The following is a 24,281-nucleotide window of genomic DNA, read 5'->3' on the forward strand; positions in this document are numbered from 1 at the left end:
AGACTACCACCCACCCACAAACCAGTTGCGAGACTACCACCCATCCACCCACCCACCAGTTGCGAGACTACCTCCCGCCCACCACCAGCTGCGAGACTACCTCCCGCCCACCACCAGCTGCGCGACTACCTCCCGCCCACCCACCAGCTGCGAGACTACCTCCCGCTCACCCACCAGCTGCGAGACTACCTCCCGCCCACTCACCAGCTGCGAGACTACCTCCCGCCCACCCACCAGCTGCGAGACTACCTCCTGCCCACCACCAGCTGCGAGACTACCTTCCGCCCACCCACCAGCTGCGAGACTACCTCCCGCCCACCCACCAGCTGCGAGACTACCTCCAGCCCACCCACCAGCTGCGAGACTACCTCCTGCCCACCCACCAGCTGCGAGACTACCTCCCGCCCACCCACCAGCTACGAGACTACCTCCCGCCCACCCAACAGCTGCGAGACTACACCCCGCCCACCCACCAGCTACGAGACTACCTCCCGCCCAAAACCAGCTGCGAGACTACCTCCCGCCCACCCACCAGCTGCGAGACTACCTCCCGCCCACCCACCAGCTGCGAGACTACCTCCCGCTCACCCACCAGCTGCGAGACTACCTCCTGCCCTCCCACCAGCTGCGAGACTACCTCCCGCCCACCCACCAGCTACGAGACTACCTCCCGCCCACCCAACAGCTGCGAGACTACCTCCCGCCAACCCACCAGCTGCGAGACTACACCCCGCCCACCCACCAGCTGCGAGACTACACCCCGCCCACCCACCAGCTGCGAGACTACCTCCCGCCCACCCACCAGCTGCAAGACTACCTCCCGCCCACCCACCCACCAGCTACGAGACTACCTCCCGCCCACCCAACAGCTGCGAGACTACCACCCACCCACAAACCAGTTGCAAGACTACCACCCATCCATCCACTAGTTGCGAGACTACCTCCCGCCCACCCACCAGCTGCGAGACTACCTCCCGCCCACCACCAGCTGCGAGACTACCTCCCGCCCACGCACCAGCTGCGAGACTACCTCCCGCCCACCTACCAGCTGCGAGACTACCTTCCGCCCACCCACCAGCTGCGAGACTACCTCCCCCCCACCCACCAGCTGCGAGACTACCTCCTGCCCACCCACCAGCTGCGAGACTACCACCCACCCACAAACCAGTTGCAAGACTACCACCCATCCACCCACCCACCAGTTGCGAGACTACCTCCCGCCCACCACCAGCTGCGAGACTACCTCCCGCCCACCACCAGCTGCGAGACTACCTCCCGCCCACCCACCAGCTGCGAGACTACCTCCCGCTCACCCACCAGCTGCGAGACTACCTCCCGCCCACTCACCAGCTGCGAGACTACCTCCCGCCCACCCACCAGCTGCGAGACTACCTCCTGCCCACCACCAGCTGCGAGACTACCTTCCGCCCACCCACCAGCTGCGAGACTACCTCCCGCCCACCCACCAGCTGCGAGACTACCTCCCGCCCACCCACCAGCTGCGAGACTACCTCCTGCCCACCCACCAGCTTCGAGACTACCTCCCGCCCACCCACCAGCTACGAGACTACCTCCCGCCCACCCAACAGCTGCGAGACTACACCCCGCCCACCCACCAGCTACGAGACTACCTCCCGCCCAACACCAGCTGCGAGACTACCTCCCGCCCACCCACCAGCTGCGAGACTACCTCCCGCCCACCCACCAGCTGCGAGACTACCTCCCGCTCACCCACCAGCTGCGAGACTACCTCCTGCCCTCCCACCAGCTGCGAGACTACCTCCCGCCCACCCACCAGCTACGAGACTACCTCCCGCCCACCCAACAGCTGCGAGACTACCTCCCGCCCACCCACCAGCTGCGAGACTACACCCCGCCCACCCACCAGCTGCGAGACTACACCCCGCCCACCCACCAGCTGCAAGACTACCTCCCGCCCACCCACCAGCTGCAAGACTACCTCCCGCCCACCCACCCACCAGCTGCGAGACTACCTCCCGCCCACCCACCCACCAGCTGCGAGACTACCTCCCGCCCACCCACCAACCAGCTGCGAGCTACCTCCCGCCCACCACCAGCTGCGAGACTACCTCCCGCCCACCCACCAGCTGCGAGACTACCTCCCGCCCACCACCAGCTGCAAGACTACCTCCCGCCCACTCACCAGCTACGAGACTACCTCCCGCCCACCCACCAGCTGCGAGACTACCACCCACCCACAAACCAGTTGCAAGACTACCACCCATCCATCCACTAGTTGCGAGATTACCTCCCGCCCACCCACCAGCTGCGAGACTACCTCCCGCCCACCACCAGCTGCGAGACTACCTCCCGCCCACGCACCAGCTGCGAGACTACCTCCCGCCCACCTACCAGCTGCGAGACTACCTTCCGCCCACCCACCAGCTGCGAGACTACCTCCCGCCCACCACCAGCTGCAAGACTACCTCCCGCCCACTCACCAGCTACGAGACTACCTGCCGCCCACCCACCAGCTGCGAGACTACCACCCCCCCACAAACCAGTTGCAAGACTACCACCCATCCATCCACTAGTTGCGAGACTACCTCCCGCCCACCCACCAGCTGCGAGACTACCTCCCGCCCACCACCAGCTGCGAGACTACCTCCCGCCCACGCACCAGCTGCGAGACTACCTCCCGCCCACCTACCAGCTGCGAGACTACCTTCCGCCCACCCACCAGCTGCGAGACTACCTCCCCCCACCCACCAGCTGCGAGACTACCTCCTGCCCACCCACCAGCTGCGAGACTACCACCCACCCACAAACCAGTTGCGAGACTACCACCCATCCACCCACCAGTTGCGAGACTACCTCCCGCCCACCACCAGCTGCGAGACTACCTCCCGCCCACCACCAGCTGCGAGACTACCTCCCGCCCACCCACCAGCTGCGAGACTACCTCCCGCTCACCCACCAGCTGCGAGACTACCTCCCGCCCACTCACCAGCTGCGAGACTACCTCCCGCCCACCCACCAGCTGCGAGACTACCTCCTGCCCACCACCAGCTGCGAGACTACCTTCCGCCCACCCACCAGCTGCGAGACTACCTCCCGCCCACCCACCAGCTGCGAGACTACCATCCACCCACCTACCAGCTGCGAAACTACCACCCATCATTTTTGGTCGCTTGCGCAGAGTTCCTCTGTAATTTCTAAATTATTAACAAGGGTTTCCTTGTTTGCCAGAACCAAGTCGAGCAGGTTATTTCCCCTTGTAGGTTCTGCCACAAACGGCTTCAAAAAACAATCCTGAATTACTTCTAAAAAGTCGTTAGATTCTAAATTCCCAGTCTAAAAACTCCAGTCACTCTGACTAAAGTTAAAGTCCCCTAGAATTTCTACGTTATGCCTTTTGGTCTTAACAGTTTCCTCCAAAGCAGTCTCCTTTGGTCCCTATCTAAGTTTGGGGGCCGGTATATCACGCCTAAAATCAGTTTTTCATCTGAAAATTCTACCCAGACTCTGTATGTTATTTCAGGCTTTATACCCTTTTTATGCAACAATTTAAACGATCTCTGACATAGTGCCACCCCACCCCCTTACCAATACTTCTGTCTACTTGAAACAATTTGAAAGCCTGAATGTGACACTCAGTAGGCATGTCCTGATTTTTTATGTTAAACCACGTCTCGGTTATGGCAAAAACGTCAGTGTTACCAGCACTTGCAACTAATGTCATTTCGTCCATCTTCTATTTTCTTGCTGATTTCTGTTCCTCCACTATACCTGTTACTGTCCATGCCACCTAGTGTCACTGGGTTTCCAATGTTCACCAATAACTCTCCCTCATTCTGCCCATTACTGGTTTTCCTAAAACTCACACTATCGCTACACTGAGAATTCATTGATTTTCCACAAAAACCCATACCACTATCTGTTTCTAGTTTAAAGACCTAAGAGCTCCCTCCACTGCATTGGCCAGTGCTCCCACCCCAAACCTAGATAAGTGAACCCCATCCCTGGCATAAATGTCATTTCTACCATAGAAGAGGCCCCAGTTGTCTATGAATGTTACTGAATTTTCTTTACAGTGTTTGTTCAGTCATCAATTGACACCAGTAGCCCTGGACAACCATTAATTTCCAAGTCCTCTCCTGGGCAAAATGTCACATATCACAGGGTTCCCACCCTTCTTCCTAATTATCTCTGTTGCTGTCCTATACCTGCTAATCAGGTCTTCACTCCTGCGTCTGCCAACACCATTGCCTCCCACGCTCCCATTACATTTCATATCATCTAGACGGCTAACAATATCCCCCATCCCAGCCCCAGGAAAACATACCCTCTGCTTCCTCTTCCTGTCCCTAAGACAAAAAGCTCTATCCATAAACTTAACCTGACTGTCCCCAACTAAAACAATGTTATTACCTTCACTGGCGGAGTTCGTTGTGACGTTCTCGGTGGTCTTCGTTGGGGTTTCAAGGGATGTCAACTCATTCTCGTCCGCCAGTGCTTCCTTGGTGCTCGTTGTGACGTTCCCAGTAGACAACCCACATTCGTCGGGTAGCACCGAAAATGGGTTGGAAGTTTCCACAGTAGTCTTCTGGTTCTTCGTTGTTTCTGCCACTCCAACAGTCTTCTTGATCTTCAGCTTCGTTCCATGTTGCCCGGCCTCTGACCAGGTTCTCATCTTGACCTGAGGACTCGCAACAGGAGGATTACTATGAATCCTTGTTTTGGAGACCAGAACTGAGCTGTGTAATCTAGGTGAGGCCTTACTAATGATATATAAAGCTGTAGTATAACATCTTGACTTCTGTTGCTTACACTTCTTGATATAAATCCCAGTAATCTGTTTGCTTTATTATGTACGCTTAGGCATTTAACTTATAAGTGCTAGGGACACTCCCAAGCTTCAGAACCTTGCATTTATCTACATTGAACTGCATCTGCATGAATTGAGTTTGTCTAAATCCTCGTGAAGTTCCGTGACATCTACGTTTGAATCAATTATCCTACCTAACTTCGTGTCATCGGCGAATTTGCTCATATCACTAGTAATACCCTCATCAAGGTCATTGATATATATTATAAACAACGGGCCACTTGTTACAGATCCCCACTCGGATTGAATCCCATTTAAGCACACACTCTGCTTCCTATTGGTGAGCCATGACTTGATCCATGAGAGCACTTTTTTCCCAGTGCCATGAGCTACCACTTCTTTAAGTCTTTGGTGCATTACTCTATCAGAAGCCTTACTAAAATCTAAATAAACAATATCGAATTCTTTATTATGATCAACAGCCTCAAAAACTTCACTGAAGAAGGTTAATAAATTAGTTAAGCAGGAACGGCCCCTCGTGAATCCATGCTGAGCATCATTAATCAAATTATGCTTATCCAGATGGCATCTTATAATATCAGCTACAATTGAATCTAGTAATCTGCCTACAGTTGAGATTAGGCTTATTGGGCGGTAATTTGATTGTAACGATATATCCCCTGTTTTAAAAATATGAATTACATTAACCACCTTCCACATATCAGACTTTACACCTGTTTGATGGTTAATGGTTCATAGAGTTCCATTTTGCATTCCTTAGGAATCCTTGAAAAAAGCTCATCAGGACCCAGCGATTTATTTTGTTTCAGTCGGTCTATTTGTTTTATAACCATTTTGCTAATGACTGTGATATTACATAATATATCTTCTTCAGGCCCACTATAAAAATTAATTAATGGGATATTGTTAGTGTCTTCCTGTGTGAAAACCGAGAGAAAATAGTTATTATAAATAAAGCACATTTCATTCTTCTTGTCAGGAAGATGCCAAGAGTTATTTTTAAGGGGATTTATGTTTTCTCTAACTTTTGTTCTATATAAACTTGGAGAAAACCTTTTGGGTTAGTTTTCGAATCCCTAGCAACTTTAATTTTATAGTCCGATCCAGTTTAGCTTTTCTTATCCCCTTCATTACCCCAGTCAACAGATAAGTGTTCTCTAAGCCCATTGTAATCTGCTAAGCGAAAATCTGAGACTGTTACTGAGTTATCCCTACTATCATACTTCCATTCAGTGCTGTGGTCGCTTGCTCCAAGTTCCTCTGAAATTTCTAAAGTTCCTTTGAAATTTCTTAAACCTCAGTAAGTGTGCAAATATGTATATTATATTATAATCTTTCATAGTATGTCTTTGTGTTTTGGTAAGCGTGTGGAGGAGGGGCGGCATAATGCCGTGACTAGCACTGTATATATATATATTTTTTTTTTTGCGCACACACACACACACACACACACACACACACACACACACACACACACACACACACACACACACACACACACACACACACACACACACACACAGACCTGTGTCGCTGACATGTATAGTATGCAAAGTCATGGAAAATATCAGGAGAATGGTGGAGCACCTAGAAAGACACAAGCTAATAAACGACAACTAGTATGGTTTCAGGGAAGGAAAATCCTGTGTTACAAACCTACTGGAGTTTTATGACAAGGTGACAGAAGTAAGCCACGAGAAAGAGGGGTGGATAGATTGCATTTTCTTTGCAAGAAGGCCTTCGACACAGTTCCTAACAAGAGGTTAATGCAAAAGGTCAGGCACACATAATAAAAAAGGCACTGCAATGGATCAGAGAATACCTGACAGGGAGGCAACAACGAGTCATGGTACATGACGAGGTGTCAGAGTGGGCGCCTCTGACGAGCAGGGTTCCACAAGGGTCAGTCCTAGGACCTGTGCTGTTTTTGGTATGTGAATGACATAACGGAAGGGATAGACTCACAAGTGTCCCTGTTTGCAGATGATGTAAAGTTAATGAGGAGAGTTAAATCTGTCGAAGATCAGACAGGACTACAAAGAGACCTGGACAGGCTACAAGCCTGGTCCAGCAACTGGCTCCTTGAATTTAACCCTGCCAAATGCAAAGTCGTGAAGATTGGGGAAGGGCAAAGACGACCGCAGACAGAGGTTGCCAAAGACTGCAAACCACACTCAAGAAAAAGGATCTTGGGGTGAGTATAATACCGAACTCATCTCCTGAGGCGCCTATCAACCAGATAACTGCTGCAGTATACGGGCGCCTGGCAAACCTGAGAACAGAGTTCTGATACCTCAGTAAGGAATCGTTCAAGAATGTACACCAAGTACGTCAGGCCCATATTGGAGTATGCAGCACCAGTTTGGAACCCACACCTGGTCAAGCACGTAAAGAAATTAGAGAAAGTGCAAAGGTTTGCAACAAGACTAGTCCCAGAGCTAAGGGGATTGTTCTACGAAGGAAGGTTAAGGGAAATCGGCCTGACGACACTGGAGGACAGGAGGGTCATGGGAGACATGATAACGACATATAAAATACTGCGAGGATTTGACAAGGTGGACAAAGACAGGATGTTCCAGAAATGGGACACAGAAACAAGGGGTCACAATTGGAAGTTGAAGACTCGGATGAGTCAGAGGGATGTTAGGAAGTATTTCTTCAGTCATAGAGTTGTCAGGATGGGAATAGCCTAGAAAGTAACGTAGTGGAGGCAGGAACCATACATAGTTTTAAGACGAGGTTTGATAAAGCTCATGGAGCAGGGAGAGAGAGAGGACCTAGTGGCAGTCAGCGAAGAGGCGGGGCCAGGAGCTATGAATCGACACCTGCAACTACAGATAGGTGAGTACGCTCTCTCTCTCTCTCTCTCTCTCTCTCTCTCTCTCTCTCTCTCTCTCTCTCTCTCTCTCTCTCTCTCTCTCTCTCTCTCTCTCTCTCTCTCTCTCTCTCTAGGATATTTAAGGGCCATGATAGTGGGTTTTTGTGGTTGTTGATGAATATGGAGGTGGAGCAGTGAGTGTGCCCGGGGCAGAGAGCATGGTTATACTATCAATAGCTTCCTAGTCGAGCGGGGTTAGGGTTATGTCAGAAATTATGGTGATGTCGGCAGAGTTTTGAGTCTCATTCATGAAAAATTCATTTGGACTGTCAATCTTTGGTCTGATTAACGGCTCACTGAACACAAGCGTCTTATTGTGAGTCAAACATTAGTGGTATTGTGGCACAGATGGTAAGGTATTGTGATATTGTAGAATGTAGACTACAAAGTATCCCAGTGAGAAGTGGGTACACTAATTGATTATTCAGTAAGTATAAGGCGTGGGTTTAGCGCTTAGTTATGATTATAATAATATAAGCATAATGGGCCCAAGACTTTTGAACATTTTATTAATATAAGGAATTTTTAATTGATCACTACATCTGTATGTCTACCTCATCCGTATACCTGTCTGTCTAACTTCTACCCCCCACCCAGAAGGTTACTCGGTTTCTACACCCCCCCCCCCCACTTGTCTGTCGACCATACTTTATTTCCACACGTGTGTGTCTACCTCCTCGCCTGTCTACCCCATATGTACCAGCTACACCCTTGGCTAAATGCTCATTTGTCTACCCGACATGTACCAGCCACATCTGTGTGTCTACCTGCTTATCTGTCTACTCTATATGTACCAACCACTCCTATGTCTACTTGCTTATAAGAACATAAAGAAGGAACACTGCAGTAGGCCTACTGGCCCATGCAAGTCAGGTCCAAGTCACCTCCCGGCATAAACCAATGACTCACCTAGTCAGGTCAGGTCACATCCACTTAAGGAAGGGGCACGGCATCAGACCTATTAGCACAAGCTAATTAGATCCAACTCACACCCACTCATGTATTTACCTAACCTATTTTTAAAAACCACACAACGTCTTAGCTTCTCTGACGGTACTCGGGAGATTGTTCCACTCATCCACAACTCTATTACCAAGCCAGTTCTTTCCTATATCCTTCCCTGAATCTGAATTTTTCCAACTTAAAACCATTGCTGAGAGTCCTGTCTTGGCTAGACTATTTTTAGCACGCTATTTATATTCCCTTTATTTATACCTGTTTTCCATTAATACACCTCAATCATGTCTCTCCTAATTCTATGCCTTTCTAGAGAGTGCAGATTCAGGGCCCTCAGTCTGTCCTCAGGGAAGATTTCTGATACGTGGCATCAACTTTGTTATCCTCCTTTGTACGTTTTCCAGTGCATTTATATCCATTTTGTACTACGGTGACCAGAACGGTGCAGCATAATCTCAGTGAGGCCTAACCAAAGATATATAGTTGAAGAACAACCTGAGGACTCCTATTATTTATGCTTTTTGATATGAAGCCAAGGATTCTGTTCGCTTTATTGCAACCACTTATGCACTGTTGTCTTGGTTTTAGATTACTGCTAACTAGAACTCCCAAATCCTTTTAGCAATCAGTAATATTAAGATCTACATTATTTTATATGTGGCATGGTTATTTTCTTGTCCAGTGTTTAGAACTTTGCATTTGTCTATATTAAACTGCATCTGTCACTTCTCCGACCACTATATCAGTCTATTCATATCTTCTTGGAGTGCTCTTATGTTCTCATTTCAGTAAATTAGGGGACCTATTTTGGAGTCATCAGTAAACTTGTTTATATCGCTATTTATTCCCTCATCAATATCGTTTATATAAATTGTGAACAACAAAGGGCCCAACACTGACCCTTGTGGAACACCACTCTTGACGTGTCCCCACTCTAGTTTCTTCCCATTGATGCAAACTCTGCTACCTATCTGTCAACCACACCTCTTCCCAACATGTACCAGCCTCACCTCTGTGTACCTGCTCACCTGTCTTCCCAACATGTACCCACTGCCTCTGTGTTCACCCCACACTTCTCTTCAACACATTTGCTCTTGCTGTCATGCTTCGTGGGGGTTGAGGAGAGGGGGATTAAGGGGGTGGGGGCCCTGGTGGAGGTGGGCGGCTAGTTGGTGGGGGTGGGGTTCTTGTGGTGGAGGGGGTCAGTCTCTATTGCTGGTTTGTCGCTCATTTGTGGTTGGCGAGATTAATGTAGGTGGGAGGTCGTGGGGGTGAAGGCAGGGGATGAATCGTGGTGTGGGGTGTGGCGGGTTGATGATGGGCTTATGTTATTGGTGGGAGAGTAGTGGCTACGTAATTGGGGAAAGGGGAGGAATAAGGAACTGTATTGCTTCGTGTTGCAGCCATCACTTTTTCAAGAGCTTTCAGTGTTACAAAGGGAATAGTGTGGGCATATGAATCGTTCCCAAAGCTGAAGTCCGCATGGACGCATCTTCCCCGCACTTTCTATTCCCTCCTGCCTGAGATAAGAAAGGCCTAGAGCTGTCATTTAACTCCTGTGGTTGTTTTCCATCCTTTGTCGCTTATCAGCTGTTTATTTCAATATATATGTCGTGCCGAATATGTAAAACTGGTCAATTAGCAAGAACTCATTTAAAATTAAGTCCTGTCTAAAATTTTCTCTTATACGTTTAAAGATATATTATTTCATTAATGTTAATGTAAACAATTTTAATTTTGCACCAAAAGAATCTTAGAAAACTTACCTAACCTTATTATAACAAGAACAATTTATTTTAGCCTAACCCAACTAAATATATTTTAGATTTGTTTACAATAATTTAATACTAAACAAACACAGTGAAATATATTTTTTTCGTTAGGTTCAGAATGATTTTGGCGAAATTATTGTATACACAAATTTTCGCTTGTCCTATATGGCAAGATGAGCGTTGCTATTTAAGCCAAGATCGCAAGTTCTGCCTATTCGGCACGACATATACATACAGGAAGGTAAATTGAAGTGTTGGTATTTCCTATATGTCACAAATGTCTGAGGACAATGACAATGAACCTGTACCAAGATGTAAGAAAATATGACAATTCAGTAGACTAAACTAGGAAGGCGTTTGTCTTCCATTACCGCAACAAAAAATAACAGTAATGACACACGATCGTAATGACACGATTGCAAACAAACCACGGTACGAGTTCAGTGCCCATCCATAGCGTGATTTAATAACAGAAAACTAGACTCGCCTGGAAAGGGTAAACTGAAGTTATTTCATAGTAACATATTAATTGCAGAATCATTGCCATTGAACCCAGATTTAATTTTTTAATATGTAAGTTCTCTAGGATTCTTAAATCCATAGTATTCTGTGCTTTAGTTATTTTAAAATCGTCTGGACTCAATGAGTGAGAGACTCGGAATGAATTCTGATAACTGATCGAGGAGGTTTGACCAGAGAAATCATTTTTGTGTGCGATAGACCCCAGTGTTTATAAATTCTAGTCTTAAGTTTCCGGAAATCATGAAATCATAGAAAAATGTTTGCAGAGTAAGTCGCAGAGTCGTTATAATTCTTAGTCCGTGTACTTTTTTATTTTTTCCATTTAAACCTTCAGCTGCATTCTTGTCAGTAAATAACCAATATTAGTGGAATATTGACTTGGCTTTATTGCATTTAAGATGACTGACACACACACACACACACACACACACACACACACACACACACACACACACACACACACACACACTAGTATGTGACTATAACCATGCATGCAACATTCCAGCCAAGATGTAATATTAGATGTATGGTGGACCAAACTACTGCGCCAACGATTCCCTAATAAGTGGAATTAATTAGAGGTTTCACCTATGGCATGCTAACAACTCTGGGGAAACTCTGGTGGTGTGTGCTCATGTGGGAAGAAATATATAATAAATATATACTTGTAAGGGCTGATACTTTGCTACCATGTAAAAACAATGAACCTTATATTTCAAGTGATGCTGCCAGTTGCCTGGGTACCATGGGACTTACTGATATTTTGATTTGATCTCACTCTGGGTTTTAAAGAGCCACGTCATAATTACAGTTAAACTCGTCTGGTCCCGTACAGGAACACCATGAGCATGGCTCAGCTCCTGTAACTGCAGATAGATAAGGTTATATTAAGGCTGTAATTTTCCCCTCACACAAACACCCAGAATACTTCAATCGCAAACATCTAAATTAAACTCGAGGTGCATACATATATACTGAGAGATAACGCAACTTCTTGGTGTATATCCACTTGAGAGCTACACACACACACAGGGGTGGGCTGATTGCATTTTCTTGGACTGCAAGAAGGCCTTCGACACAGTTCCTCAAAAGAGACTAGTGCAGAAACTAGAGGATCAGGCGCGTATAACAGGAAGGGCACTGCAATGGATCAGAGAATACCTGACAGGGAGGCAACAACGAGTCATGGTACGGGATGAGGTATCACAGTGGGCACCTGTGACGAGCAGGGTCCCACAAGGGTGGGTCCTAGGACTAGTGCTATTTCTGGTATATGTGAATGACATGATGGAAGGGATAGACTCAGATGTGTCCCAGTTCGCAGATGTGAAGTTAATGAGGAGAATTAAATCAGATGAGGACCAGGCAGGACTTCAAAGAGACCTGGACAGGCAGGGCACGTGGTCCAGCAACTGGCTTCTTGAATTCAACCCTGCCAAGTGCAAAGTTATGAAGATCGGAGAAGGGCAAAGAAGACCGCAGACAGAGTATAGAGTAGGTGGCCAAGGACTGCAAACCTCGCTCAAGGAGAAAGATCTTGGGGTGACCATAACACCGAGCATGTCTCCGGAGGCACACATCAACCAGATAACTGCTGCAGCATACGGGCGCCTGGCAAACCTGAGAATAGCGTTCCGATACCTTAGTAAGGAATCATTCAAGACACTGTACACTGTGTACATCAGGCCCATACTGGAGTATGCAGCTCCAGTTTGGAACCCACACCTGGGCAAACACGTCAAGAAATTAGAGAAAGTACAAAGGTTTGCAACAAGGCTAGTTCCGGAGCTCAGGGGTATGTCCTTCGAAGAAAGGTTGAGGAAATAGGACTGACGACATTGGAGGATAGGCGGGTCAGGGGAGACATGATAACGGCGTACAAGATACTGCGTGGAATAGATAAGGTAGACAGAGACAGGTTGTTCCAGAGAGGGAACACGGAAACAAGGGGTCACAACTGGAAACTGAAGATTCAGACGAGTCATGGGGATGTTATGAAGTATTTCTTCAGTCATAGAGTCGTCAGGAAGTGGAATAGCCTACCAAGTGATGTAGTGGAGGCAGGAACCATACATAGCTTTAAGACGAGGTATGACAAAGCTCTGGAAGCAGAGAGAGAGGGCCTAATAGCGATCAGTGAAGAGGCGGGGCCAGGAGCTGTGTATCGACCCCTGCAACCACAATTAGGTGAGTACACTGGTGTATATGCTGTGTGTTGTAGTTGGTTACTAGGTGTGAAGCTTGGGCTAACAGCCTCGTCGTTACAGGACCTAATTAAGCAAGAACGAGGTAGAAGCAGCGGGAGAGATGACTTTAGTAGGTGAGTGTGGAGGTCGGGAGGTGTGGAAGCAGGTAATGTGCAAAAAGGCAGGCGTCTGGGTCACTTAACCCCAGTAACTACTTGTCTGGGTCAGTTACCCCAGTAACTGCCTGTGTCTGGCTCACTTAACACCAGTAACTGCTTGTGTCTGGGTCAGTTACCCCAGTAACTGCTTGTGTCTGGGTCACTTACCCCAGTAACTGCTTGTGTCTGGGTCACTTACCCTAGTAAGTGACCCAGACCTGGCCTCTTCCTTACTGGGAAACACTCCCAGCTTCTCTCTCTCTCTCTTTCCTCTCCTCCCCCTCGCTGCGTGCAACATAAACAGCATACCTGCACGCACGCGCACACAGAATTTAGTGGCCCTGTCTTGTATAGATCTGGGGTTATAGTGGACGTTGTTTGTATAGATCTGTCGTCATAGTGGACATTGTATAGATCTGGTATCATAGTGGACGTTGTATAGATCTGGCATCCTAGTGGACGTCTTTTGTATAGATCTGGCGTCATAATGGACGTTGTGTCGTGGGGGTTCGTGAGGAGATAGTGGAGTAAGAAGTACACACGCTGGATATCTGGAGGTGTATAAGAGAGTTGAGAAGCCCAGGAGCCTTGCCGTCGAGTCTAAGCCTAGCCATGAACTGAGAGGGAGGCCTGTGGCTGACGGTACACATGAGCTGGACTCGTGACGTCACGCAAGAAGGGAGCCTATGACTCACGAATTCGTAATGACACAATTGCAAACCATACCACGTTTTTCTTAGGGAGCCTGTCTATAATGTAACTGAGTTTATCTAAGTATACTACACAAGTACACAGTAACACTACTGACATTTGTATTGATCTGGCGTCAGAGTGGACGTCGTTTGTATAGATCTGGCGTCATAGTGGACGTCGTTTGTATAGATCTGGCGTCATAGTGGACGTTGTTTTTATAGATCTGGCGTCATAGTGGACGTTGTTTGAACATAAAGAAGGACCACTGTAGCAGGCCTACTGGCCCATGCGAGGCAGGTCCAGGTCACCCATTGGCCCAAACCTAGTAGGGCAGGTCACATCCACTTAAAGGAGCACGGCATAAGACCCATCAGCACAAGCTAGTCAGGTCCAGTTCACACCTGCCCACACCCACTCATGTATTTATCTAACCTACTTTTAAAATTACACAACGTTTTAGCTTCTATGACGGTACTGGGGAGTGTGTTCCACTCATCTATTACCAAGCCAGTTCTTTCCTATATCCTTCCTGAATCAGAATTTTTCCAACTTAAAACCATTGCCACGAGTCCTGTCTTGGCTAGATATTTTTAGCACGTTATTTACATCCCATTTATTTATTCCTGTTTTCCATTGATACACCTCAGTCATATCCCTCCTAATTCTACGCCTTTCAAGAGAGCCCTTAGTCTATCCTCATAGGAACGATTTCTAATACATGGGATCTACTTTGTCATCCTCCTTTGTACGTTTTAAGAACATAAGAACGAAGGAACACTGCAGCAGGCCTACTGGCCCATGCGAGGCAGGTCCAAGTCTCCTACCGGCTTAAGCCAATGCACCCAACCTAGTCAGGTCAGGTCACCTTGACTTATGGGAGGAACACGGCAACCGTCCTGGTAGCACAAGCTAACCAGGTCCAACTCACACCCACTCATGTATTTATCCAACCTATTTTTAAAGCTACACAACGTTCTGGCCTCTATAACTGTACTTGGGAGTTTGTTCCACTCATCCACAACTCTATTACCAAACCAGTACTTTCCTATATCCTTCCTGAATCTGAATTTTTCTAACTTAAAACCATTGCTGCGAGTCCTGTCTAGGCTAGATATTTTCAGCACACTATTTACATCCCCTTTATTTATTCCTGTCTTCCATTTATACACCTCAATCATATCCCCCCTAATTCTACGTCTTTCTAGAGAGTGCAGTTTCAGGGCCCTTAGTCTATCCTCATAGGGAAGGTTTCTGATACATGGGATCAACTTTGTCATCCTCCTTTGTACATTTTCCAGAGCATTTATATCCATTCTGTAATACGGTGACCAAAACTGTGCAGCATAATCTAAATGAGGCCTATCCAAGGATGTATAGAGTTGAAGAACAACCTGAGGACTCCTATTATTTATGCTTCTTGATATGAAGCCAAGGATTCTATTAGCTTTATTGCGAACACTTATGCACTGTTGTCTTGGTTTCAGATTACTGCTAACCAGAACTCCTAAATCTTTTTCGCAATCCGTAATATTAAGATCTACATTATTTAGTTTATATGTGGCATGGTTATTGTCCTGTCCAACATTTAGAACTTTGCATTTGTCTATATTAAACTGCATCTGCCACCTCTCCGACCACTGCATCAGTCTACTCAAATCTTCCTGGAGTGCTGTAATGTGCTCGTCAGAATGAATTCGACGGCCTATTTTCGTGTCATCGGCAAACTTGCTGATGTCGCTCTTTATGCCCTCATCTATGTCGTTTATGTATATTGTGAACAGCAGGGGGCCCAACACTGACCCCTGTGGAACACCGCTCGTGACGCTTCCCCACTCTGATTTCTCCCCATTTATGCAAACTCTCTGCTGCCTGTTTGTCAACCATGCCTCTATCCAGGAAAAAATTTCTCCTCCTATTCCATGTGCCTTAATTTTCCTCAATAGTCTCTGATGTGGGACCCTGTCAAAAGCCTTACGAAGTCCATGTACACAATATCATATTCATTACCATGATCTACCTCCTCAAATACCTTAGTGAAAAAAGTTAAATTCGTAAGGCAGGAATGCCCCCTTGTAAAACCATGCTGAGATTCGTTGATTAATTTATGCTTTTCAAGGTGGCTACGAACTGCCTCGGCAATTATTGATTCCATAAATTTTCCCACTATGGAGGTTAGGCTTATTGTTCTATAGTTTGAAGCTAAGGACCTGTCACCTGCTTTGAAAATAGGTATCACATTTGCCATTTTCCACTTATCTGGCACAATGCCAGTTTGTAGTGATATGTTGAAAAGATTAGCCAAAGGTTTGCTAAGCTCCTCTTTACATTCCTTTAGAACCCTTGCATACAGTTCATCAGGGCCTGGGGATTTGTTAGGTTTTAATTTATCTATTTGCCTAAGGACCATGTCACTTGTGACCCTAATCGTGCACAGTTTATTATCGTCCTGTTCCACATAATTTATCATTTCTGGAATATCGCTGGTATCCTGTGTAAAAACTGAGAGGAAGTATGTGTTAAAACTTCTACACATTTCCTTATCACTGTCAGTGAGCTGACCCGAGGAACTTTTGAGTGGGCCTATCTTGTCCCTGATCTTACTTCTGTATACCTGAAAGAATCCTTTTGGGTTAGTCTTCGAATCTCTTGTAACTTTAACCTCATAATCTCTTTTTGCTTTTCTAATTCCTTTTTTTATTTCTCTCTTTAACTGAATATATCGATTTCTTAATTGCCCCTCTCCTCTTTTGATTTGCCTATATATGCCTCTCTTTTGACCAATTAGATATTTTAATCTATTGTTCATCCATTTAGGATCATTTTTGTTTGATCTGATTTCCCTATTTGGAACATAATTTGACTGAGCAGCTAGAACTATGCCCTGGAAAGCGTCATATCGGCATCCATCACCACCTACCTGACCCTTAGTCAGGTCATTCCAGTTCAGCCCACCTAAGTAATTTTTCAGTCCTATGAAATCAGCCAAGCGGAAGTCAGGGACAGAGACTTGATTGCCATTATTAGGGGAATTCCATGATACATTAAAACTGAGTGATTTGTGATCACTTTCCCCAAGCTCATCATTAACCTCAAGATTATTAATTAGTGTTTCCCTACTGGCAAGAACCAAGTCAAGGAGGTTATTTACCATAGTTGGCTCTGTCACAAACTGATTTAAAAAACAATCCTGGATCGTATCAAGAAAGTCACCTGACTCTAAATTTCCTGTCAAATTGCTCCAGTCAATCTGTCTATAGTTGAAATCTCCCATTAGCACAACATTTTCGTTTGTAGATGCCTTACGAATTTCGTCCCATAGAAGTTTACTGCACTCCCTATCAAGATTTGGGGCCCTGTAAATCACACCCAAAATTAGTTTTTCTCGACCCTCGAGAAGCTGTAACCAAACAGATTCAGTGGCTGACGCTTCTAATTTTATATCTTGTCTAACAATCGCTACTCCACCACCTTTCCTGTTGACCCTGTCAGTGTGGAATAATTTATAGCCTTGTATGTGACATTCAGAGGGCATCTCTCTATCTTTCAGATTGAGCCAGGTCTCTGTTATAGCAATAATATCTATGTTTCCTGCACTTGCAATTAATCTTAGCTCATCTATCTTATTTCTTACACTCCTGCTATTAATATAGTAAACCTTAAGGGAGCTAGTCCCTTGCTGCCCTCTGCTGTCCCCCTTTGTTTGCTGACCTGATGTATTATTTTTATTTATAACTTCATGCTGAATGCCTTTTATACATTTACTGTTTCGAACCCTAGTGTTGCAACCTGCTTGTTTCCCACACACACCCATACCTCTATCTTCTATCAGTTTAAAATCATAGGCATTTCACCAATGGCCTTCTCGATTGAGTCTGCAAGTGCTACCACCCCAGCCCCAGAGAGATGTACCCCATCCCTTGCATACATATCATGTTTGCCATAAAAGTTGTTCCAGTTGTCAATTGTTGCAACCCCTGAATGGGTTGCAATGATTATGTATATATATAATTATTACTTTTTCATTTAATTTTATATTGCTTATATTTGCGATAATAGCTAAATCGTAAATGTATTGCTTTATATTGTTATTTGACGTAGTTTCCTTTGTTAGGTAGGATGTAACATATTATGTGCTCAGTTCAAGTCTTGATTGTCTAACTACTTTAATTATCGCTCTTTGTTCGTTATTCTGCCGGCTTCTGTTGCTGGGCAGTACTGTCCACGGAGCTATCACGTGATCGAGGGGGGGTGTCCTCACCTCGCCTGAAGTATTCAGTCTGCTCTAGACTCTCTTGGGGGTTGGACAGATTCTGTCTCATTATTCTTATTAGTTCCTTAGAACTCTGTTCACAGAACATTGTATAGACTTAGTGATTTTCGACGTTGTACTGAGGTTGTGTGTCGCATAGACACTCTGAGCAACTCAGGTCCTGACCTAACTTGTACTGGTATCTGTGTATTATCACAGTCGGGGATTTTCTTATGCTGAACTTAGATTCAGTAGTATGGGAGTTTTGTGACTTGTGGAGGATATGCAGATGGTCCCTACTTAGTGTCGTTATATTATCTCCTTGTTCCTGATTCTGTGTCACAGTTGCTTGTTATATTGCTATTGGGCTTAGCATTCTTTTTATTGTTCAAGCAGACTGTTCTGGTTGCCAGTCGGTCAAGAAGTTAGTTTATGTGAGGACTTTGTCAGTCACTTGTTTAAGTCTAGTCGAGTCTTGAGACATAACGAACTTCTTAGAGCACTTACACACATACACACAAACTTGTACATATTTGTAATATTAAATGTTAATGTACCAGACGGTACTTAAGAATTATAAATGTGATATGTGCTTTCAGCACAATAATATTGTACTCAAGAGAAGTGATATTATTTTGATTACTGTGATTAATTTAATTTAATTTAATTTGATAATATACCTCTAGACTTAATAAATTTATTAAATTTTAATTTCTCTAGTTAGTAGCCTACCAGTTGTAATCCTGAAGCACTATTGAATCATACTGAATTCTAATGGATAATTGGACAAGGATACTGACTACTTGTTACGAAAACCCAGTAACAGGCTGGATGCTAGAAGGGCAGTCCTTTCTAGTATTCACTGGAGATTTCTAAGCTTTTAGAATCGCGTTTTTTGTAACATCAATGAATGGGATTGCAAGTTCCTTGCAGTATCTGTCTAGCCAGCAATTTACACCAATTACCCTAGACAACCATTCATTTCCTACTCCCCTTCTAGGCAAGATGCTACATATGATTGGGATCCCTCCCTTAGACTTAATGAAATCTATAGCTGACCTGTACTTATCTAGCAGCTCTTCTCTCCTACCCTTCCCAATATCATTTCCACCAGCACTGAGACAGATAATGGGCTTGTTCCCATTACCTGACATGATATTATCCAGCCTGTTGACTATGTCCCCAACACCAGCTCCAGGGAAGCACACTCTATCTCTCATCTTCTTATTCCTATTACAAAAAGCACGGTCAATATATCTTACCTGAGAGTCACCAACCACAAGAATGCGCTTACCTCCATTAGCATGGGCAGTAGTACCCTTACCTTCACTGGCCACTGAAGTACATTCATCCTGAAGAACAGAGAAGCGATTTCCTACCTTCAGATCTTCACTCTTAACTTTCCTTACTCTGATGCGCCTCCCATTACTGTGAGCCACTCGCCACTTGTAGCAAGTGCTGGGCTGCACCTCACTGCTGGTAGCCGTTGCTACCTCCCCACCTACAGCCTCCTCACAGCGAGAGACAGACTGCACCTCACTGCTAGAAGCCTCATTTCCCACAACTCCAGCCACCTCACACTCTCTCCCAGACCCATTGAGGTGGACCTTCAGCCTCCTAATCTCCTCCTGGAGAAGCAAGACCTCCTCCTTCAACTCTCCAACCTCAATTTTTAAAACACTGCAGAAGCAAGCCATGCTTTGTAACCGTCCACGCTAATCCCCAAAGCAGCTCAGGGTCTGTGAACTCACGTGACGACTGACCACTGTGTCTCTTTCGACTGACCACTGTGTCTTTTTCGACTGACCACTGTGTCAGCATTTATACCCATTCTATAATACGGTGACCAGAACTTGCAGCATAATCTAAATGAGGCCTAACCAAGGATATATAGAGTTGAACAACCTGAGGAGTTCTATTATTTATGCTTCTTGATATGACACCAAGAATTCTGTTCGCCTTACTGCGAACACTTAAGCACTGTTGTCTTGGTTTTAGATTACTGCTAACCAGAACTTCTAAATCCTTTTTGCAATCAGCAATATTAAGATCTACATTATTTAGTTTATATGTGGCATGGTTATTTTCCTGTCAAGCATTTAGAACGTTGCATTTGTCTATATTAAATTGCATCTGCCACTTCTCCGTCCACTGCATCAGTCTATTCAAGTCTTCCTGGAGTGCTCTAATGTCCTCGTTAGAATGAATTGGACGGCCTATATTGGTGTCATCAGCAAACTTGCTTATGTTGCTATTTATTCCTTCATCTATGTCGTTTATGTAAATTGTGAACAACAAGGGGGCCAGCACTAACCCTTGTGAAACACCGCATGTGAGGTGCCACTACTCTGATTTCTCTCTCTTTATGCAAACACTCTGCTACCTATTTATCAATCACGCTTCTACCTAGGAAAAAATTTCTCCTATTCCGTGTGCCTTAAGTTTCCTCAGTAGCCTCTGATGTGGAACTCTACCGAAAGCCTTACTGAAGTCCATGTACATAATATCATATTCAGTACCATGATCCACCCCCTCAAATACCTTAGTGAAAAAAGTTAGTAAATTCGTAAGGCAGGAACGCTCCTTTGTAAAACCATGTTGAGATTCATTAATCAATTTATGCCTTTCAAGATAGCTACGAATTTCCTCGGCAATTACTGATTCCATAAATTTTCCCACTGTGGAGGTAAGTCTTATTGGTCTATAGTTTGAAGGTAAGGACCTGTCTCCTACTTTGTAAATAGCTATTACATAAGCCAGTTTCCACTTGTCTGGCACTATGCCAGATTATAGTGATATGTTGAAAAGATTAGCCAAAGGTTTGTTAAGTTCCTCTACATTCCTTTAAAACCCTTGCAAACAGTTCATCAGGGCCTGGGGATTTGTTAGGTTTTAATTTCTCTGTCTGAGGATCATGTCACTAGTTACTCCACTTGTGCATAGTTTATTATCGTCCTATTCTACATAATTTATTTCTGGAATTTCGCTAGTATCTTCCTGAGTAAAAACTGAGAGGAAGTAAATGTTGATTATTTCACACACATCTTTATCACTGTCAGTGATCTGACCTGAGTTACTCTTAAGTGGGCCTATCTTGTCCCTAATCTTACTTCTGTATACCTGAAAGACCCCTTTTGGGTTAGTCTTCGAATCCCTTTCGACTTAATCCTCATAATTCCTTTTTGCTTTTTGTATTCCCGTTTATATTTCTCTAATTGAATATATTGATTTCTTAACTGCCTATCCACTCTTTTAATACACCTATATATGCCTCTCTTTTGACCAACGAGATGTTTTAATGTATTGTTTATCCATTTGGGATCATTTTTTGTTAGATCTAATTACCTTACTCAGAACATAAGTTGTCTTGGCAGGTAAAACTATGCTCTGAAAAACGTCATATTGGCAACCATCACCACGTACCTGACACATACTCAGGTCATTCCAATTCAATCCACCCAGGTAATTTCTCGGTCCCATGAAATCTGCCAAGCGGAAGTCTGGGACAGAGTTGATTGCAATTATTTGGGTAATTCCATGATATATGAGAACTGATTTGTGATTGCTTTCCCCAAGCTCATCGGTAACATCAAGATTATTAATTAGTGATTGATGGCAAAAACCAAGTCAAGCAGGTTGTTTCCTCTAGTTGGCTCTGTCACAAACTGTTTTAGAAAGCAATCCTGAATCATATCAAGAACATCACTGGACTCGAGATTTCCTGTCACATTGTTCCGATCAGTTAGTCTAAAGTTAAAATCTCCCATTAACACAACATTTTCATATCTAGATGCCTTATGAATTTTGTCCCATAGCAGCTTTCTGCACTCCCTATCAAGGTTTGGGGACCTATAAATCATACCCAAAATAAATTTTTCAGGACCCTCGAGAAACTGTAGCCAAACAGATTCTGTGTCCGATGTTTCTAATCTTATATCTTGTCTAACACACCAATTTAAATTATCTCTGACATACATCGCTACTCCACCACCCTTCCTGTTGACCCTATCAGTGTGGAATAGCCCTGTATGTTGCATTCAGAAGGCATTTCTCTATCTTTCCGGTTGAACCAGGTCTCTGTTATAGCAATAGTATCTACATTATCTGCACTTGCAAGTAATCTTAGCTCATCTATCTTATTTCTTAGACTCCTCCTATTTGTATAGCTAACCTTAAGGGAGCTAGTCAGTCGTTGCCCTCTACTATCTCTCTTTGGTTGTTAATCAATCGCTTTGCCTTTACTAGCAACTTTATTTTGAATATTGTCTTTTAAACATATCCCTGATATATCTTGGTAATATCTGCTGTTTTCAACCCTAGTACTGCAGCTTGATTATTTCCCACAAACACCCATTCGTATATAATCTATCAGTTTAAAGTCCTAGACAATTCATCAATGACTCCCCCTCAATCGAGCTGGCTAATGCAACCACTTCGGCCCCCAGAGAGATGAACCCATCCCTTGCATACATATCACGTTTGCCATAGAATTTGTCCCAGTTATTAGTGAATGGGATTGCAAGTTCCTTGCAGTACCTGTCTAGCCAGCAATTTATGACAATTGCCCTAGACATCCATTCATTGCCCACTCCTCTTCTAGGAAAGATGCTGCATGTGATTGGGATCCCTCCCTTAGACCTGACTACATCTATGGCTGACCTATACACATCCAGCAGCTCCTGTCTGTCCTTCCCGATGTCATTTCCATCAGCACTAAGACAGATTAATGGGCTTGTTCCCATTACCTGACATAATATTATCCAACCTGCTGAGTATGTCACCAACACCAGCTCCTGGGAGGCACACACTGCCCTTCCTATCTCTGTTACAAAAAGCACAGTCCATATATCTTACCTGAGAGTCTCCCACAATCAGAATATTCTTACCTTGATTATCAGGGGAGTCAGTGGTACCTTTAACCTCACTAACCACTGAAGTACACTCGTCCTGGAGAACAGAGAGTCGATTTCCTACCTTTACATCTTCTTTATTAACCTTCCTTATCTTGATGCTTCTTCCCGAATTGTGAACCACTTGCCATTTAAAGCGGCTACCACTCTCCAGCTCACTGCTGGTAACCTTTTCCTCCTAACCAGCTCCAACCATCTCACACTCCCAAACCTATCTAGGCAAAGCTTCAGTCTTCTATTTTCCTCCTGAAGAAGTAGAACCTCCTTCAACACTTTAACCTGAGATTCTAAAACACTACAGCAAGCCATGGTGCTAGGTAACACCCCATGCTAATTCTCAGACAGTTTAGGACAGGATGACCTCACATGACCACTGCCCTCAGCGTACTATATAGATCTGGCGTCATGGTGATCTTAGTATTAATGTTTATCAGTAATTTCATCAACGTTAGTTAAGGTTAGTAGTTCTGTAATCTTAATTTCTCTCTCGTTTCTTTCAGGTAAGTTGTGGAGGATGGTTGGTTGTCACGGTTCAGGTAAGTTGCGGAGGATGGTTGGTTATCATGGTACAGGTAAGGTATCCTTGAAGGCCTTGGTGTAGGTGACAGGTGTATGGATGTAGGTGACAGGTGTTTGGAAGAAAGTCCCTCGCCGATGTTAACCCACTCTTCACTGTCTACCTACGCTCCATCTTTAGTTGATTCCGGGATGCAGATTGGAGATTTAGCAGCCCAAGTGGCTTGTATATCGTGCACGCCATATCTATCCTGTGAACGGTAGTGGCTAGTGTAGTGTGCGCAACATATCTATCATGTTCATGGTAGAGCAAGAGCATATAGATAAACAAAAGTCCTAGGAACTAGGTTCCAAAAAAGGGTTAACAGAAGTACATCTTTATTTTTATCAACAATTGACTTAACTGTGGCCAGCAAGTTTAGGAAGTTTGCTTACTATATCTGGTATCTTATTTTCATAAGTTCACATATCACTGTCTCCATATTCCTCAATAAGTGGATAATTAAAGGATAGTGTTGAAGAAAGTGACCCTAAGGCTAACCACATGCTTTAGTTTGATTATCATCCGTGTGCGTCAAACTGCCAGAGGTATTTGTAGTCAAGCCTGAGCCTGACTACTACGGCACTCAG

The 24,281-nt window shown here is 45.0% G+C and overlaps 1 protein-coding gene across 3 annotated transcripts in view; it reads left to right on the forward strand.

The window, feature by feature from the left end:
- Positions 1-24,281, forward strand: part of LOC128699158 (mothers against decapentaplegic homolog 3) — a 504,184-nt gene that overhangs the window by 175,720 nt on the left and 304,183 nt on the right. The window contains exon 4 of one of the 3 annotated variants that reach the window (XM_070096672.1): positions 23,636-23,980. The exons of the other annotated variants lie outside the window; for them this stretch is intronic. Within the exon in view, the coding sequence (XP_069952773.1) occupies positions 23,636-23,736 (101 nt within the window). The 3' untranslated portion in view covers positions 23,737-23,980. Of the gene's footprint in view, positions 1-23,635; positions 23,981-24,281 lie in introns of those variants that run through there. 3 annotated transcript variants of the gene reach the window in all.

This window comes from Cherax quadricarinatus, chromosome 54 (assembly GCF_038502225.1).
Source record: "Cherax quadricarinatus isolate ZL_2023a chromosome 54, ASM3850222v1, whole genome shotgun sequence".
Lineage (NCBI taxonomy): Eukaryota > Metazoa > Arthropoda > Malacostraca > Decapoda > Parastacidae > Cherax > Cherax quadricarinatus.